Raw genomic sequence first — 20,617 nt, forward strand, 5'->3', positions numbered from 1 at the left:
AGCTCTGGTACTTCCTCGCCTGGTGCTAGCGGCGATGCCGCTACGCCAGTTCCGGCTCGGTCTCTCGTTCGCGGGAGATCCCGAGTGTAGCTCTCCCTCGGAGACGTGCAGCCAAAGTTTCGGCGCCAGAGTTCGCTCGGCGCCAAACACCACGGCACGGAGCAGAAGGCTGGCGAGAAACCGCTCAGGTGACTCTCGCCAGGCCAGCGGCCGCTCTCGCAGCGACCAGCTGGTAACCGGTTTTGTTATTCCCCCTAAGAAGACTCCTTCGGGAACTTCGAAGGGCTCGTCACATTCCGGTGTGACGGGGGGGGGTTCTTTCTGCTGGTCTCCTGTTCTTCGGGAACGGGGCCCGTCTCCCCTTCTGAAAGAAGAAGAAGAAGACGGGGTACCAAGGGGGTGTCTGGCTACCGCTGGTACACCCTCGCCTGGTCTTGCAGCTCTGCTGCTAAGCCAGGTACCGGCTCGGTTTCTCGTCCCGCGAGAAGTTCCGAGTTTGTACGATCTCCTTCGGGTGACCGTGCAGCCAAAGTTAAGAACGCCTGAGTTCGCTCAGCGTCAGGACCGAGGGCACTGAGCGGACCCCCCCGAAGACTGTCGAGAGCCGCTCAGGTGACTCTCGCCACAGGCCAGCGGCCCCCCCAGCTCTCTGCAGCGACCAGCCGGTACCTCGGTGGACGTACGGTCTCTGACCGGCCACGGTTTAAGGCTGGGAAGAGGTCCCCCAGGTCCCCTCGACCGACGGTACCAGCCTCGGCTGGTACCAGCGGTTTGACGTGCCGCGAGGACGCTCACCGGTCTCACGGCGAAAGCGAGCTCGCAGGTCACCTGACCGCCGCTCCCCAACAGGGGTACGGGCGGGCGAATACGGTGACCAGCAGCAGCTCGTCTGACGCACGGGACCGGGTCGACGTGCTCAGTCGAGCCGCTCGCCGCACAGTGAGCGGCACGGCCAGGCCTGCAGATCGATCCCCCACCGCGGGTTGGTGATCGGCTGCAGCCCCCCACGTACGCTGGTCCTGCCAGCGAGCGGGGGGGGAGCGTCAGGTCTGTCTCTCCACTACCTTCAACTTCCTCGGCTACACCGGGAAAGAGCGAGGTAGCTAGGAGTGATCGTGAGAGGTGCGCCGCTCACGATCCCGTCACGACGCCGTCACGTGCCACGTATGGTCTTAGGACCAACCAGGACGTACGCGCAGTGATGGAGGCGACCCGCAGGGGGGAGAGGGGGTGGTAGCGTCAGTTCTGTCTCTCCGATACCTTCAACTTCCTCGGCATACGCCAGGAAGAGCGATGGTATAGGAGTGGGATCGTGAGAGATGCGCCGGCTCACGATCCCGTCCCACGACGCCGCACGTGGCCAGGTTGGTCTTAGGACCAACCGGACGTACGCGCAAGTGATTGGAGGCAACCGTCAGGGATCTTTGTTGCTGGTCCTTCTTCTGAAGGAGGAGGGTCCTGGGAGCTGCTCTTGTTGGGAGGGACTGACGGTCCTACTCCTCAAGACGCTGTAACTTCCGAGATTCAGGTAACTTTACCAAGGTTATTGCACTGATTCGTCAGCACAACGGACCGGGGGAAGGATCGCCGCTCCCTCCCACCAGCAGAGCAGCAGAGCCCATGTCTCTGCTCGAGTCGTTTTGGGGGGTCCCGAGAGGGAACCCAAACCGACGGTGGGTATGCCGCTAACGGAGCTTGCCGTTATTCTGTCTTGAAACCGAAGTCTCTCGTCTCCGGACAAGAAGGCTCTCTCAGTTCTGGCCGGGGTCGATCAAGCTACTTCCACCTCCTCTACTGCGACAGCGTCGTTTCTACGTGTCTTCGGACACCGTATTTAAATACTCCTTCGGTCCTCCTGAGAGGTTTCGACTCGACGAGGACTGGAATGAGTCGGAGGACGGTGTATCGGCTCTCTCCTGTCAGGTGCGATCAGCCCCACCCCAGACGACGGTTTCACAGTGGCGGCAGACCCTTACCTACAGTGAGAGTTCGTAACCCTCCCTCGGGGAAAACGTTTTCTCCTGACGATAACGTTTTTCCCAGACCTCTGAGGAGGGCCATCAGCCGCAAGGCGATGGCTGCTCCTACTCTTCTCCAACTGCTAGTTCCATTGGAAGGCGAGCGAGTATCCAATTTTCCTCCCCCATTCCTCTCTCCTTACGGCTACGAGGGGAAAGGGGAAGGATCCTACAGAGATTTCTCTGTAGGAATCCCACGTGGGGGACTGCGCTACCATGGGGGGACCTTCGGGTCCTACCTGACTTAAGAAAGCCCCCGGTCGTTGAGGAGGGATCCCTGCCCCATTCTCGATTTCTACGGAATCGAGAGACCACCAGCCGATATCGTTTTGACGAAATTCGGTGGGGGTTTCGCAGACTGCTTAGAATTCTACGGAATTTCAGCGCATTCAGAGTGTTTAGAGTTTCTTACGATCTCCAAACACGGTTGGCGAGACCACGGTCCAAAGTGAGCGGGGAGACGAGAATCCCCGATATGTTACACGATAATCGGGAACCTCGCCTATGCTCGAATTCCTGGAATTTCTAGCATTAGGAAGAGGACTGCTGCTGAAGAAGACTATCTCACAGTAGGCGGACCAACCTGGAATAGAGAAGAACGGACCGGAATATCCAGTTTGGCTGGAACTATCGTCTTAGTATTCTGTTCACATTGAAGCTTTCCTTCGAGGAAGACTTCTCCTTCACTCTCTTTAATAGAGAAAGAAGGTGGTCGATCTCCAATCCTTATTTTGTTTTCTTGAAGGAAAGAAATTTGTTAGAGATCGTTATTCAGATCCTAACAAATATACTACGTATATTACCTCGCGACATGATTCTGCTAAGCAGTTGAATGGTCCGAGGGGTAGGCGCATATCCTGGTTATTCTACGGATTGCGACTTAGACGAAAATTATTCTAATTGAACTGCAACCCGGGTGCCTGCAACCTCCCAGGAGTTTTCCAGTTTCAATTTTATATACTTATGGTGTTGTCACAACAACACCATTTAAAGCATTTTATATTTACCCGAAATTCGTTTCGCTTAAATATAATTGCTCGAGGCATATCTTTTTATGCTCGGTGGTTCTAGCCGAACGCATTCCCTTCGTGGAAAGGATACTTGCAACTCAGGATGACGAGTCAGCGACAGCTACTGCGTATTGAATTGCCCGAGGCATTTCAGTATCAGCTGCCGCTTGAGATAGACGGTTGTTTATGTCTTTCTCTGCTTTGATTGAATAACAAACCGTATCTCTGGCCCAACAATCACGGACTTGAAGTCTCTGATTAACGGGGATTCTCGCATACATGCATGACCATCTACTGCTGAGAGACGCTAGTATCATCGTCTCGGTATTGTGCGAGAATTTTTAACAGAGATATCTATTCGACTCTCATCTTTCTGTTACCGCACGGTAAAAAGAATTCTGTATAGTCTCCTTGCTGCATCGTATCCCGATATGCGAATGATTTTTTGCGGAATCTGAGTTTGTCCTCAAAATATCTTGTATTCGGAGGTGTACAATTGTTCATTGTTCACCCCGATTAGCAGATGTATTGAAAAGACATCGCCTACTCCCACACCTGCCAGCTCTACTCCAAACTTCAGCCCCATGAGAAGCAGTTCTTCAAAGCGGCTCTCCCCTGTGTTTTTTCATTACTGAAGAACGCCCCGCTTTCTTGCACAACGGACAGCAATGAAATGGCGGTTAGCGTTTTTTCAGTCATTTGTAAGCACAGGTTTTTAGAATCTTGAGATTCCTTCTCTCGCTTCAGCTGGAAGACGTAGGTTGCATTCATTGCCTACCTTCGTCTTCAACGTTCACATAGTGTTGTTTCTCCTTAAGCTGAGATCAACGTCTAGGAAGATTTTCTCTTGCCATCAGGGACCTCGGTCTTTTGAAGGCAATTGACTTTCGCCTTTTGAGCTTAGCATTAAGAGAATCATCGCCGCGCCGTCCGGCATCGGTGACTAACAAATATTTTATTTGTTTTGGTCTCTCAGCATACTCTTAAAGGGCGAAGGTCACGTGACTTACGGATGCTTGGACAACTTGCCTCTACTGATTCCGAACCAGTCAGTCGGCAGCTGTCAGACGCGCCCGAGTCAGTTACGAACTATGCTGTGGACTTAGTTCGGTTGTTCCAGAGCAATCATTACTTCGTCTTAATAGCTTGTCAGTATGAGTACTGTACATAACCAAAGTCGAGAAGAGGGTAAGGTCATACAACTATTTCCCCTTCTTTTCGTCTTAGGTAAACTGCATGACTTCTCTTGAGAAGTCAAGCACAAAGGGATGGGGATTTGTGGACGCTCGATTTCGTACCGATCTTCGTAGCGAAAGACTCAGAAACCCTTCGGTAACTGACGATTGGTTCGAGTCCTTCACAATACCCTCCCTAATGGACGTCACCGCCTCCGATACGAAGGCTATGCTGCTTTGTCCTGTGAAGGTGCGACGGAGCTGTCTGAAGAAACTCGACACCCAGGATGAGTGCGGACGCCTCTTCATCATTCTCTCGCGTTCCGCAAGAACTTCTCCGTGGCGCAGGTAATGAAGGCAGGCGCCTGGTCCAACCGGACCGCATGCACCTCCTTCTACCTTCAGGATATTGCCCACAGTTCCTTGGATCTTTTTCCTTGGGAACCGTGGTGGTGCTCAACACGTTGTGTAGTTAACCCACCCAGACCCTCGCAGGCTGAACAGCATCGAAGTCCTGGTGTGACCGTAAGAATGGATGAGGAATGAGAGTGTGACTGGCTCCTCTTCCCATCTTTTTCTTCCCTCTACCTTTGGGTAGAGGGACACGGTCGTCACCCTGCTGGGTAAGGACGAGATGCAGGTGAGCTACTCAATAGAGCACCATCCTATCCCTTTCAGTAGGGATAGGAGTAAATATCCACCACTTCCTCCAACAAGGGGGAGGAAGTGGATGCCAAATTGAGACAAACCCATCATTTTATGATTGTCTCTTGCAAAACAGGAACAAGTTCTTGCTTGCTGGTACGGAAGAGATACGCTTGCCTCTCTCTTAGTACTTGGCCAGAGGTCTGACCATTGATCCTGCGGTGCACACCCCGATCAATCGGACAGAGGTTTGGATCCCTCCCTTGCTCTTACGACCAGGGAGGCACTCCAGGGTTGGACGAACACCAGTCTGTTCACCAAAAAGACTCAGATTCCTCCCACCAAGAAGTGAGTCTTCCTATTGTTAAAGGACCGAGGGTTTGTATTACGTATCGGAACAAATGACAATTTGTCGAAAATTGCATTTTTCCTAAACTATACAAACCTGAGGTCCTTTACATATAGTCCCACCTCATGCCACCCCACTCTGCAACTTTTTGCATGGGCCTAAAGCAAAAGTGATTCTTCACCTCTCGGCGCGCGCGCGCGCACGATCGACAAGCAGTTAACTACCGTTCTCGCTTGTTCGAAGCTGTTTGACGACCGTCCCAGCTGCCGCTAGTTACCTTCCTATTGTTAAAGGACCTCAGGTTTGTATAGTTAGGAAAAATGCAATTTTCGACAAATTGTCATTTTTGGCAATAAAAAGGTTGGATTCACAGAGGTCACGTTCTTCTTTCAGCATGTGTTGGAAGGTTTTTCTAAGAGAATAGAGATTTTATCGGAATCTATTATAAATATTGGACCTGAAAAACCTATCCACTCTGAGTCTATCTGCGTGCAGACTGACCAGAAGTAAATATGAATGTGAGAGGATTTTTCAAGGGAAGCTTTGTTGATAATTCCTTTAAATATGTTAAAGACATAGAGTTGCTGCAGATCGTGCTAGATGGAAAGGGGAAACTGTCCTCTTCCGATACCTCTGTGAAACCACATAATGGTTTTCTTCCCTTTCAGAGGGAAGAATCACCTTGGTATTTTATGCTATCAATGAACACAGTAAAAACAGATACTCTGTCTCGACAAAGAAATATTAGAGATAGTAGAGAATTAAGATCTTCGGGATCTTATACAATACCTCTATACGATAAGATTAAGAGATCTTATACTTAGAATGGGATCCTAATTTGGGCCTCAGATTCCGTGTTCCGACAAGATGGAACTACTGCTAATCAAATGTTTCTCTTGGTCCTAAACGATCAAAAGGACAAGTGAAATTTTGGGCTTTAGAATCTGGAATCAAATTCTATGAAGACTCGGCAATGGGTTCTGGCCAGCATAGTATGTTTGGCAAAAGAGCTAAGCCTTTTATTCTGGATCAACGCTTTCAGATAGAGGTTTTCGTTGTCCGGGTAATGTATTGACATTGTCATCTACAGAAGAAGGACAAGGATTTAAAACGTTTACTGACAGAGTCTTTGGAACGCGATGAGGCCTCAAACTACTTCCCAAAAAGGGTCAGAGAGATACATTTAAGAGCTAGAAATCAGGAGTCCTACCAATTTGTTTCAGCTCAGAATCTCTTTAAGCTTCCAGGCTCCTTCCCTTCCTTCGGGCAAGGATAGGGAAGCTTCTGCAACGAGGGAAAACTCATCAACATTTAGGAGGAGAACTCGTTAGCAACGAAAGTATTCAATAAGGATCCTCCTCGGAGGTAAGACTTGTCTCTCGGACTTTTAGATCTCCATATCGTCTACTGGATGTAGCTGACTAAATTTTGATGAATGTGCAGGAGCAATTAGCGTCTTTGGTAGAGTACTTTCTAGAGCCTACTTGTAAAAAAGGATGACAAGGCTTCCGATTAAGAGATCCAAATACCGTCTCCTTGTCGGGCGCGACGAACCCTACAGGGGAGTTGTCGCACAAGCGGCCATCTCTGGGGGTGGGGGCGACGGTGCGTTAGGCAGGCGAGACGTGGGAAAGGAAGTAACTCCTGCCAAGCGTCTGGCGCCAACTAGGAGCCAGGCGCAAAGAGCCTGACTTTACTGTAGATCGTTCTAGGCCCAGATCTTCATCCAAGCAACAAGAGCCAACTGGAGAAGAGAGAACTCCTGATAGGAGTATAGCGCCCGCTAAGCGCAATATACTTGCCATTCGAAAGGCGCATTCCATGAGCGATACTCCTACCAAGCCACAGGAGTATTTGGAACTAGATGCGCCTTCCATAGGTCAGGAGTATTTGGGAAGAGATACTCCTGCCAGGCGCCTTGATTACTCTGACCTCGATACTCCTCCCAGTGCGCCAGGAGTATTCTAGACTTTTTACTCCTACCAGGCGCCAGGAGTATTCGAAGCGCGATGTGCCTTACCAAGCGCCAGGAGTTATTCTGAGCTTAATACTCCTAACAGGCGCCAGGAGTATTTGGAGCGAGATGCGCCTTCCAGACGGCAGGAGTATTCGAGGAGTGTTACGATTGTCAGGCGCCAGGAGTATTCCAAACAGGATACTCCCCGCGCCAGCAGGCGCGCGAGGCGCAAGCCAGGGGCTAGGCTTCATCCAGATGAGATCCAGTTCAAAGAAAGTCCTAGTCTTCTTTGAAACAATGGTAATCTCTAAAGCACTTCATAAGTGACTTGATGATACCTTCAAACAGCTGAGAATTTAAAAGCTCATGAAGTGCGAGCTTTTGCAAGTTCTTGTTCTTTTCATAACAATATGTCAGGAAGAATATTAGCTTTAACATATGAGAGATGCAACTATGTGTTGACTGCTCATTACACGAAGGACTTCAAGTTAACCTACGGGAGATCCTTCTCTCTTGGTTTATACGTATCAGCGGATACGTTGCTGGGATAAGGAGCCGACACTGATCCTTTAATAATGAGTTGAATTTATTTTAACTTAGTGATTTTTTTTTTGAGGTTTGAAAGGAGTTTGGGGGATAACTCTTTTTCAATTTTAGCGTGAACCCTCATGTTAGGAACAGGTGATCGGGATCGGTGTTGCGCTCCTTAGTTATGCCAATAGGCATAAGCATGTTGTCATATAAGCGGATTAGCACCCATTGACAAATGCCAATTAGGCTCGACCGAGTAAGTGGATAAGACCCCATCGGTAGACCCCCAAGAACTCTTGGCCACAGATCACTATCTTGCTAAGGCTCTTGAGACGAAGCAGACTCCTATGCAATAGCTAGGAAGTCGACCCTTCGTCTAGAAACACAGAGGAACCAAGGTCTATAAATACCTACAACACATGTTGTTTACCTGTCTAGTCAGGAGTTAGCTGTCTCTTGCCCTCCACCAAAGGGTGTCAATCAGCTATGTATATATCTGACAGGTAAGTTGAATGTATGAAAATGATATTGTTATGATACAATAAAGTTTCATACATACTTACCTGGCAGATATATACATAGCTATCGACTCCGTCGTCCCCGACAGAAATTCAAATTTCGCGGCACACGCTACAGGTAGGTCAGGTGATCTACCGGCCTGCCGCTGGGTGGCAGGACTAGGAACCATTCCCGTTTTCTAATCAGATTCTCTCTTCCACCTGTCTCCTGCGGGGAGGCTGGGTGGGTCTTCAATCGTATATATCTGCCAGGTAAGTATGTATGAAACTTTATTGTATCATAACAATATCATATTTCAAGTATTTTCATGATACATGTAGGTTATGTTAAATTATGGTTTGTATGTTTTATGTAATTAACTGGTTTGCAGTACTGTATTATGAATCTGGTCGTAATTCTGCAATCTTGTGAATCGCGTCTCATAAAATCCAATGCTTACGATACACGTGAATCATTTTCAGCGAAGTTCGGCTCATCATTCTGTCCATTTTGTTTATTTTTCACTTTTTATTAGCACAGCAGAATAAAAGTACAAGAGTTGATCTTTCAAAACAACAGTTTTGTGAAGCGAAATACAGTGGGGCAGCTTAGTCACGGACCAGCAATCACGGAATCAGTTATTCGCGGGTTTTTTTTTTTGGATCGCTTCTCATGCTATATCGCTGGTATGAATAGCAGCATCGTAGGTTTGTCCATGTTGCGTATGCGATGTATATAGGTAGGCTAAGCCTCGGCCGCGGGTCCGATAACCACCAACATACATGAAAAAACTCACATTATGATATTAACTGACAATAAAGGTAATAAAACCATTCTCACCTTATATATCATTGGCATATCATCACAATAAATAGCCTATTCAAGGTTTATGTATGACTTTCATTGGTGGGCTAAGCCTAGTTGCAATCCGATAACCACCAACATAGTACACGATCAGATTTGTATTATGATATTAACTGACAATAAAGGTAATAAAACCATTCTTACCTTATATATTATTGGCATATCATCATAATAAATAGCCTATTTAAGGAATAAATCCACATAACTATACTCAACTTATACTCTGAGTGGCCAGCCACAAAATGTAAACATAAAATTACGAAAATTTAGTATGTGTACGGTTGCATTCAGAGCGACCTTTATTTGATAACCTTTTAGAAATTTTAATAGCAGTAGTGTAATTACGGTAGTAATAACATTAAGGCTAAAATTAATTTGAACTTCATTATTATTTTGGTAGTATACGTATATAACTTCTCTGAACAATGCAGTCATAAGAACGATGTCATAGATTATCATGTTGTTTGCTGTTGGCGACGAAGCGTCAACGAAATACGTAAAACCATTTTTTACCTTATATATTATTGTCATATCTTCATAATAAAAAGGCTATTCGTGGAGTATAATAAAAAGGCTATTCGTGGAGTAATTCCATATCAGTGAAATCAACTTTTATCTATGCGAGGCCAGCCAGCTGACAAAATGTACATACGTATATGAAAATCAAATTATGGTAGCGTTCACCGCAAGATTATCTTTTAAAATTTTAGTAGTACTAGTCATGGTAGTAATAATGTTTGGAATATACGTAACATTCGTTTCAATACAAAATATCATTGTTATTTTGGTAGTAAATAACAGTTTAGAGTGATCATATGTACTCTGCATTGTTAGGAATCATATGATTTTTGTAAACAAAAGTGGTTCAGTGACTCGCCGCTAATAAGTGTTGTTCCCATGCTCATTTGGTGAGGAAAACGGTAAGAATCACAATTGAACTTAAGATTGTTGAAAATATATAAAGTAAGAGACATTCTGTGACAACTTAAAATCCTGTGATATTTTTTATAATAGACTAACCCTTGAAGTGTTGATAGTTGTATCAATAGTTGGCTACAGTCACAACTATCAACACTAAAGAAAACATTTGTAACCATAATATTAATGATAAAAACCAGTTTATTCAAGTGAATCACTAGTGATACAACTTTTGATACTGTAAACAAAACAACTAATTACAGCAATTACAATGAGTGGATCTGTTGAGTCCAGTCTTAGCAATTTTACATTTTTAATGCTGGCTTTCATTTTCTTGGGGTAATTAGCAAGAAAATTTTCAATCTAGCATCTGGCAGGAAAACTTGCATTTGTTTTCAAATATGTCTAGCATACATATTTTGACATCAAACGTTTGTAATGTCAAGTTGAATATTCCTTTAATTATTCCATGTTTGATATATCATGTAAGAAAAAAGAACCAATTCTTGCAAAACCATTTTCAGGAATTGAACAGAATAGGTTTTGAAATTATTAGGAATTATGTAAAGTAATGTACAAGTACACTGTGTATGTTAGAAACGTATTTGAATATAAAAAAAGAGAGCAATCGGTTGAAATTGGCTGGGTGGCATTGTTGTGTATGATGTGAATTTTTTAACACTATGGAGCACAATCTAGCAAGAAATTGCCATTCCCATTTGGCAACACTGGCCTACCCACGTTTTGTTTATGTTACCGAAGTGGTGTTCACTGCGTTCTTTAAATTATACCCATAAACACGAGTTAATTATGTGGCATCTAAAAGCCCTGATTCTTTTACTCTTATGGGAAAGAAGCTTAAACTTCAGATAAAGGTTATTACGTGTAATATTTTAACGTGTTGTGAAGAAGGGAAGAGATGTTTCGCTTTATGCTACTGGTAACATTATCATTATTATTCATCCGATTGCACTGCAAAATCGTCGCCATCTTTATCAACATAGATCGTTGGTGATCACCCATATGATTTACATAATTTTGATATTTCTCTTACCTCTCTCCCTCTCTTTCCTTGTAAAAGAAAAGAAGCCCACGTGAGTACGTAATAGCACATGCTTATGTAGGCATCTAGCTGTAATCCATAGGCTAGTAGGCTACACATGTACAATAGTACGTATACTACATATATTTTTAAGGCTAATGTTGTAAAATAACTTTGAAACTGTCTGGAATTTAGTTTAAGGTGATAGTTGAAGACATATATTTGGTGTTTGAACTAAAGTAGGCAGTTATAATCATTGGAATAGTGGTCTTAGGTTGGTTAATTATTAAAGTAGGCAGTTTTAAGCAATTTTTGAGGGGGGGGGGTACCAGGATAACACGGGTATTTACTTATCATGGGGGGTTTTGGGCCCAATCCCCCGCGATTATCGAGGCCATACTGTACTGCATTACTCATCACAGCACTTGTTGCAAGATTTGCAAAGGGTTTAATTTTTTCAAATTTATTTTTTTAGGTTAATCGCAACAGGTTCCAGTGTCTTATGACGCTGTTGTGTAGAGGAGCCAAGGCTAATTGTGCCGATTTGGAAGGCACCACACCTCTTCATCTAGCTGCGGCTCAGTGTTCGGCAACTTTAGTACAGGTTGGTTTCACCTTTCGTTTGTGAGAGCTAGTGTTCGCGAATTGTTTGTTATCGGGGAAACTTTTACCTTGAATGAACTGTTATTCTTGATTATGCTTTTTTCTTTTCATTATTTGCTGAAGTAGAGAGTTACTTCTCAAAATTTTTAGGAAGTAACATAGCGTGCTTTAGTAATTTATGCACGAAAAAAAGATTGTTTCCGTATTTATTTATAGAACGTTTGTATTAAAAGCATTTTTGAAATACTAAGGAAGGTATTGCCCTGAAAGAAAAGAACTTCACAGCAGTATAGCATAGGTTTCATATAATGTCTGCAGTATCTGCATCATTTTCAATATGATAATCAGTATTCAAAAGCTGAACCTTGATTGTCATTGATTTTTTAGTCACTCTAACCTCGCTTTCAGGCCTTTATTGTTTTCGGAGGGGAGATAAACGCGGTCAACAAACGAGGAGAAACTGCGAGACATTTAGCCGCGTCTTGCAAAATCGAAGACAAGAACAAGAGTTCCGAAAGAGACAAGGTTATCTATCTGCTTCACACAGTTGGAGCTACCAGGTACTGTAGCCCAGTTCAGTATCATGACACAAATTGTCCATCTTATGCTCATTTAGCAGCGGTATCATTGTTATCATAAAATGATATGTCTTCATGAGTTTGTACTCCTGGTTGTACGTTGGTATACAAAAGTTCTCCCCCATGTTTGTTCTTTACAACCCAATTAATCATATACTCATAGCCTTTCCTCTTGAGGCATTTGGGTTAACCAACTTTATGCATTTTCTTGATGGAAAATACCAGTCTTGGGGCTTGAGAAATTTTATTGTGTATGTGTTAGGCTAAGGGTAAGAATGATTAGCAACAAATTTTTTGCCTCAATGCTAGGATGAAAATGAAAAGCAGTTCCACTTACAGTTTTGTATATTAGTAGATACAAAAAACTTACAACCACTGGCGTGACGACATATGGGTGCAAAAATGGTTCTGCATAAAAAAAAAGTCATATAGGCTAAGAAAATGACTTATTATAAACTTTCTTCCATTATTTTTTAAAGATTGAAGGAATACTATCAAGTTAAAATTATTTGTTATTAATCTTGCCTACTGTTAAAGAGAGCTTATACCTCTGCGCTGATATGCAAGGAGACAAAAGCTCTCTTTAACAGTAGGTAAGTATACAAATACACAATAGGTTTGATTAGGAAAATTTATATACAGTAATCTGAACATTCAAAATCTTGATGATTTAGCCTTTTATATATTGAATAAAGTCTGATCATTTTGATGATTCTTCCAGATGCCAAACAAAGTTAGCTGCCTGTGCCGACGGGTGTTTAGATGAAGGGAATTTCAACGGTGTTCCTCTGTACGAAAAGCCACTCCACAGGTCCCGTTGGATTATGGACGAACAGCTCTCTAAACGGCAGATCTCTGACGCGATCCGGTAGGTACCTGTGCAAGTGATAAAATATTACTTCATTAGTTTTCAAGATTACTGACAGTGTTCGAAAGTCTGATCTAAACCTCTACAAATTATAGAATTAACTGATATAATTGTGGATTTTTAGTATACATTATTAGCGATCTTAACAGCTTTTCAATGGCAGTTTATCATTCCATAATTTGTATGTCTGTAAAAACACTACATGATTGAATATTTGTATTATGAAGACACTTTTTTTGCCAGCATTTTTTCTTGCAAACAGTTCTTATGCATTGGTGGTGTACGTGTACAGTGGTCCCCCCGTATTCGCGGGGGATGCGTACCAGACCCCCCCGTGAATAGTTAGAACCCGCAAATGTTTGGAACCCCTATAAAAACGCTAAAAACAGCCTATTTTGTTAGTTAAAACTCAAGAAAAACCCACAAAAAATGTTCATACTTGGTTTTTTAATAGTTTTATCACAAAAAGTGCATTTTATGATGAAATTGATTAAAAAAAAACCCCAGGAATTTGTGGATATTTCTCATAGAAAAATACCGCGAATGCATGAATTTTCTGCGAATAATGCGGGGAAACGTTCCCGAGAGAAATCCGCGAATGTGTGAGTCCGCGAATCCGGAGAATGTGAATACGGGGGGTCCACTGTACTTTTAATTCAACAAATATGTACTTATAACGTTTCCCACTTGTATAAAATTGATTAACTGAAGCTGTCAATCTCAGATCATAATGCATTTCTGGGACATGTAAGGTATTTGTATAGTGTTGGTGATTATAATAAAAACAACATTGATTGTATACATTGACTAGGTTATTGACATCCAGGTGATAATATCAGTGTCAGTTTTTGTACTGTGCTGTATCAAAGTTGTTTACTATTATGTAAAGCTATTGATGTAAAAGTATCATATATATATGTATATATTTAATTAATTCAGTAATAGAACAAAGTTTATATGTTAAATGTCGTCTTTTAAAGGCTAAATGGACAATGGAGTTGTTCTCTTAGATTGAGATCTGGACTCTCTTAGATTAAGACGAGTTTTTTAATTTGCTTACTTAATCAATATCCTCAGTATGGAGTAACAAAATTAGTTAACCCTTAAACGCCGACTGGACGTATTTTACGTCGACATTTTTTGTCTCTCGGGTGCCGACTGGACGTATTTTACGTCGACATACAAAAGTTTTTTTAAAAATTCGCGGAAAAATACTTATAGGCCTACCAGCCTAAAACTTTTGAATCACGCGCCTTGGGGGGATGCTGGGAGTTCACGGATCAAGGTGTGTTTTGTTTACAATCGTTACGCAGGCGCGCAAGCGCGAATTTCTTTCTTATCGCACTAAAAAGTATCTGTGCCACATCTCGGAAATTATTTTGTCACTTTGACATAATTTTTGTACCATTGTAAATTAGCCGTTACATGAAGTATTATATATGAAAATGTGCGCATTTTTATGTAAAATACAACAATAAAATACTCATGATTGTAGCTTTTATCAGTTTTGAGATATTTTCATATAGATAACGATAATTGCCAAAATTTCAACCTTCGGTCAACTTTTGACTCTACCGAAATGGTCGAAAAACGCAATTGTAAGCTAAAACTTCTTATATTTTTAGTAAATATTCAATCATTTACCTTAATTTTGCAACTAATTGGAAGTCTCTAGCACAATATTTCGATTTATGGTGAATTTATGAAAAAACTTTTTCCTTACGTCCGCGCGGTCAACTTTTGACTCTACCGAAATGGTCGAAAAACGCAATTGTAAGCTAAAACTCTTATATTTTAGTAATATTCAATCATTTACCTTAATTTTGCAACTAATTGGAAGTCTCTAGCACAATATTCCGATTTATGGTGAATTTATGAAAAAACTTTTTCCTTACGTCCGCGCGGTAACTCTTCCGAAAAAAATCATACATGGGATTGTGGTAATGTTTGCACCATTTTAAAATTAGCCGTTATATAAAGTTTTATATATGGAAATGTGCGCAATTTCATGCACAATACAACTAAAAACAACCCATGGTTGTAGCTTTTATCAGTTTCGAGATATTTTCATATTAACGATAATTGCCAAAATTTCAACCTTCGGTCAAATTTGACTCTACCCAAATGGTCAAAAAACGCAATTGTAAGCTAAAACGCTTATATTCTAGTAATATTCAAGCATTTACCTTCATTTTGCAACAAATTGGAAGTCTCTAGCACAATATTTCGATTTATGGTGAATTTATGAAAAAAATAACATTTTCTTTACGTCCGCGCGGTAACACTTCCGAAAAAATCATACGTGCGAATTGTGGTAATGTTTGCACCATTTTAAATTAGCCGTTACATAAAGTTTTTATATATGAAAATGAATGTACGCAATTTCATGTGGAATGACAAAAATAATTGAAGGTTTGTAGCTTTTTTCTCATTTTTTTTGAAATATTTGCATATAAATCACGATAAATAGAAAAAAACCACGTTTGTCAACCTTTGCTCCTACCGAAATGGTCGAAAAAAAACGCAATTGTAAGCTAAAACTCTTACAGTCTATAATATTCAGTCATTTATCTTCATCTTGAAACAAATTCGAAGTCCCTAGCAAAATATTTCGATTTAAGGTGAATTTAAAAATAAATCTTTCCTTTCCTCCGCGCGCCGATTCTCCGCCACAAATCTCCGAAATGCGTACGTCCCATTCTCGAAATATTTGCTCCGTTTCATATTAGGCATTTCATAGAGTTCTATATATGAAAATGTGCGCAATTTTATGTAGAATAAAACGAAAAATATTTGAAGGTTGTAGCTTTTCTTATTTCCGAAATAATTGCATATAAAATATATATATAAAAAAATCCGACATTCAGTCAACTTTAACTCATCAGATATGGTCGAAAACTGTAATTGTAAGCTAATACTCTTACAGTATAGTAATATTCAATCATTTGTCTTCATTTTGAAAGAAATTGGAAGTCTCTAGGACAATATTTAGATTTATGGTGAATTTTTGAAAAAAATATTTGTTTACGTCCGCATGTTACGAATTCATGCATTATTTTGTGATAATATTTTGTCTGTGTTGCTTTTATCGTTTTACAATGTGTTATATACCAAAATGATCGCAATTTAGTGTACATTACAACGAAAAAAAAGTAACTTGTTACCTTTAACCGTTTTGCGCACAGCGCGATTTGAATACAATTATATATGAAATTTCGTTTTTGCGCTATCATACCTATCGCATTATTTATATATGATAATGATAATTTTTTTTCATTTCTGATGGTTGCATACTAAACTTCAGCCGATGACAAAAAAAGGAGCCAAAAATGAACTCTTAATCTTGAAAACTAAGCGCGCTGTGATTTTTTGAAGAAAATATTTTTTCCGCTTCCGCGCTCACTCTGAAACACCTCCGGCACACAGGAGACAATTTTTTTTTACCGCTTCGGCGTTAGAGGGTTAACCGCTTGACAAGATGTGACATACAGTCATTCAAAAAACAATGAAAGGTTCACTGCGAAGTGAAGTACATTTTTTATGGGTGGTTCACTTCAAGCATTACTTTTTCCCTGAGTGATTATTTAAAAACAACCATCTTCAGGTGGCAGGTGCAGAACAGGAACGGCAACCAGCGAACAGGTCGTGTCCTGTGTCTCGACGGAGGAGGAATCAAAGGGCTGGTGATGACGCAGATGTTGTTCGTCATACAGGAAATATTGGGTCGTCCCATACACGAGTGCTTTGATTGGATTTCGGGCACGAGCACTGGAGGATTCCTGGCCCTGATGTTGTGTTCAGGTGAGAATTTATTTTTTTCCTCTATTTCTTTCTCATTACAGATACCACCCATCTTACGTTCTGGATGGCAGTTGAATTATTTGTGTCTTGGTTATTGTAATCTTCTTAAGTACAGTGTCATATAAAGTCAGTACACTACTGTATTGTATGTCTTTTCATCCTAAAACAATACACTGCACATTTATTACTCCTGCATGTACAGAATGGTAAGCAGATCTAAATTTGAACTTACGTGTGGCAAAGGAGAGTGCTCTGACTACAATTTTAATTTGCAATCTTGGGGACTGAAAGGCTTTTTGGATGTTTTCGGGCATTTGAACCTCTGAGGATATTTGCAGATATCTGATATTGGATCTTTGGGTTTAGAATACCTTAAAATTTTGATACTTTCTGCATAAGAATAAAATATAAAATGGACAAGTAAAATAGGTGACAGAAGTAAAGTAGTGTATCAGTGTCACTTTAAATCTAAGTAGAGTATAGACTATCTGAGGCAAGGTACCTGTTCATAAAGGAAAAATCACTTTTTTTTTATTTAAAGGATTATATTTTCTGGTAAGATGTACAGATCATCTTTTTACCAACAGGTAAAATGCTAAAGGTTTTCTTTTTCTGGCTACAGGGAAGTCCGTACAAGACGTGCAGTCGCTCTACTACAACCTGAAGGAGAAGGTTTTCGTCGGCGTCCGTCCATACGAAGCAGGTCCGTTAGAGGACATCCTGATCAAGGAGTTCGGAGAGGAAACGGTCATGAGTAGCATTAAGTCGCCTCGCGTCATGGTAATGTCCACATTGGCTGATCGGCTCCCTCCGGACTTACATTTGTTCCGGAATTACGAGTCTCCGATGAGTGTCTTAGGTGAGGAATGGGCTTCTTTGCTTTTTTTACAGTGGTAGTTCTTTTATCTAAAAGTAGACTGGCTTCTTTCGTTCTTTACTTGGTTCCGTTACCTCGCCGTAGTAAAATAAAGTAGACTGACTTCTCTTTATGGAGCTTTGATGTTCTAAATTATTCTTACAGGCATCGAAGAGGAAAATGTCTTCATGAGCACACAGCCTCCGGATAATCAGAAAGTGTGGCTGGCAGCTCGTTGTTCAGGAGCTGCGCCAACTTACTTTCGGTAAGTTTATGACCAACCATTTTTCTCTCAAGTTACACAAACAAGAGGTGGCTTCTGCAGCTGTGTATGAGATTGTTTATAGGCCTGGCACAGTGCAGACAGTCTTTTGTTTTTGGTTTGAGATTTTATCATTCTTTAGCAGCTTTTATTTGATATTATTCTAACTTTTAATGTACATCCTTTTGCAGTGGGAAGATGTATGTTTGGTGTACCTTGTTCATTTCACCGTTTAAAAAATTCTAAATGAAACTAACTCTTAGGTAAATTAATGACACAAATTTAAGTTTTGGTTTTACTTTCATTTAAAACAGCTATACATCTGGACCTCCTCAACGTCATCAGTATGTTTGTTTGATATTTAGTGTTTCTATGTTTGTTGCAGCTGCCACTTTGATGCAGAACTGAGGGTAATTCTTTAATAATAAGTACTATTAAGATTTACAGATTTATGAATTAATTTGTCTTCTGGGTGCATTAATCGGTGATATCTTTTTGTAAAGGAATGGTAAAATACTCGTCCATAATATGTAGGAAAACAAAAATATGTGAAATTGTGTTGGGTGTAATTCCAGAGGTTTTGAACTACATAGTACATATATCAAGAACTTTTGTTTGGTGTGGAGTTTAATGTTCCTTCACATCAGTAACAGTGATACCTCTTGCATTGTCGTTGGTTTAAGTAAGGCATATTAGATAGGTACGCTTTATAAGGGAGTCCTTCAAGATAGGTAAATGCATGATGTAGGCATAAAGGTAGGAGAGATTTGGGACAAGGAACAAGGTAGTTGAAAAAAATAAGTTGATGAAATTCATGTCATTATTAAAACTAAGTTAACACTCACATATAAAACAAGACAAGATTATACATTAGCATTTGTCATCTCCACAGGATAGGAAACAGAACAGTCAAGATTTGAACAGTCTTGGAAAGTGTCAGTGGTCTACTTTGCTTTGGGGAGAAGATTGTGGGATGTGTAGGCTAAATTATGTTCCATATACTATACAGGACTGGATGAGCAATTCATAAGTACGGAGGAGCTGCTCTTGTTTCTTTGAATTACACTTTTCGAGGTCCATACTCTGACAAAATCTCTCACTGCCCCCTCACCAGACCTTACTGTGATATGCACCTAAATACTTCACCAGACTACTACACAGGACCTCGTCCTGTTTCACCAGGACACACCACCATACCTCATAGGAGGTATGGTTCCTACCATTCTCATTTTTGTTTGAACTGTATAGCTTGAACATAACTACTTAAGGCGCTCGTCATTCTGTATTTTTTGTGGGAAATGACGTGTCCCGAGCTCCGACCGAAACTGACTCAGTTGCATGGCATGTTTATTTTACGGTAATACTACATGAAGTCTATTGCAATGTCACTTTGATGTTCTTATTCATTTATTGCTTTCAAACTATTCATGTTTGAGACTCTGATATGAGAGTATTACGTCGTAAAGAGGTCAAATGAGTCCCAGTTCGGTCTAAGGAATATTTAGTTACTCAAGAGCATATCTAGACATGCTGCAATTTCTGTACTCAAATTGCTGGTAGGTAGAACTGAATGATACAAAACCTGAAGTAATGTAAGCCAAAGGGAATGAATGTCCATTCAGCATGAGAACAGAAATTTGCTTGGAGATAAAGGCATGTCTTGACTGTACTACTCAGATATAATCCAGCATGTAAGATGAAGCAAGATTGAAACGATAAACTGAAAAGCATATGATCTTTTGCTTGTTGAACAGTAGGACGAGCGAGGATTCGTTGATGAAGAGACAGAAAATGATAGAGGAGAGAATAGGTCTCCGAGAGGTAGTAATGCCAGGAATTAGGAACAGAGGAGTTGTTGTGCTGACCTAGACTTTATCTCACTTACCAGACTCATGGGTCTTTGATTGCTACTGTACAAGACATACAATCTGTGGGTATAAGGAATGCAGTTTAATTATTATATGCTTACTATTTAGAAAGAGTCCCTTTTCCAGCAAAAGTGCTGTAAAGAAAAAATCTGCTGTCAGAATAAATCTGCTCAGTAGCATTTATCTGATATGGAATCTTCTCTACTTTTCCTATATTCTAATTAGCAGGTACTATATGGTATGATATATTTCCAATACAAAGATGGACAGTGGGTACTAGGTAGGCATAGTTATTTTATAAATAAGAACAAACATTATTTGGGTCCATTTATGGAGTTAGAAAATTTGGAGTCATTGGTCTGGGGGAAAGTAAATAAAGATCATAAAGTAGAGAGATATTTAAACTTGAAGTCTCCTGTATTTGACATTCATGCTTCTGGGATTGTAAAAGGTAGACATTATACTGTATGTGCATGTCGACTTTGTATGTTGTTTTCCGTGTTACAGAGAACTTAGGATTATTGGATATCCCTGAGTCTCTTGGACTTAAAAGTGTGATGCTGATCATTTGAGATTATGTCGTATCAAGCCAACTTTTGCATGCTATCATTATTTCAGATTTTGACATCGTGTTGAAGGTAACTTCTTAAAGCTCCCAATATGGTGGCTGCTTTGTTGCTAGGTATTGTATTTCATTATATACATGTAGAGAGCAAACACTTACATTTATGCCCTCTATATAATTCAAGACCTAATCAGTAGACTTTGTGGTGA

The 20,617-nt window shown here is 41.1% G+C and overlaps 1 protein-coding gene across 4 annotated transcripts in view; it reads left to right on the forward strand.

Moving 5' to 3' along the window:
* The window catches only part of LOC135204774 (85/88 kDa calcium-independent phospholipase A2-like), a 65,745-nt gene extending 45,851 nt beyond the window's left edge, over positions 1–19,894 (forward strand). For 3 of the 4 annotated variants that reach the window (XM_064234945.1, XM_064234947.1, XM_064234946.1), the window contains 7 exons: positions 11,483–11,611; positions 12,019–12,170; positions 12,910–13,056; positions 16,661–16,857; positions 17,480–17,716; positions 17,879–17,978; positions 19,090–19,894. In XM_064234945.1, coding sequence (XP_064091015.1) covers positions 11,483–11,611; positions 12,019–12,170; positions 12,910–13,056; positions 16,661–16,857; positions 17,480–17,716; positions 17,879–17,978; positions 19,090–19,228 — 1,101 coding nt within the window. In that variant the 3' untranslated portion in view covers positions 19,229–19,894. The remainder of the gene's footprint in view (positions 1–11,482; positions 11,612–12,018; positions 12,171–12,909; positions 13,057–16,660; positions 16,858–17,479; positions 17,717–17,878; positions 17,979–19,089) is intronic. The other variant, XM_064234948.1, reaches the window with a different exon arrangement.
* Positions 19,895–20,617: the final 723 nt, after the last annotated feature.

The sequence above is a fragment of the Macrobrachium nipponense genome, chromosome 47 (genome assembly GCF_015104395.2).
Source record: "Macrobrachium nipponense isolate FS-2020 chromosome 47, ASM1510439v2, whole genome shotgun sequence".
In the NCBI taxonomy this organism is placed as follows: Eukaryota; Metazoa; Arthropoda; class Malacostraca; order Decapoda; family Palaemonidae; genus Macrobrachium; species Macrobrachium nipponense.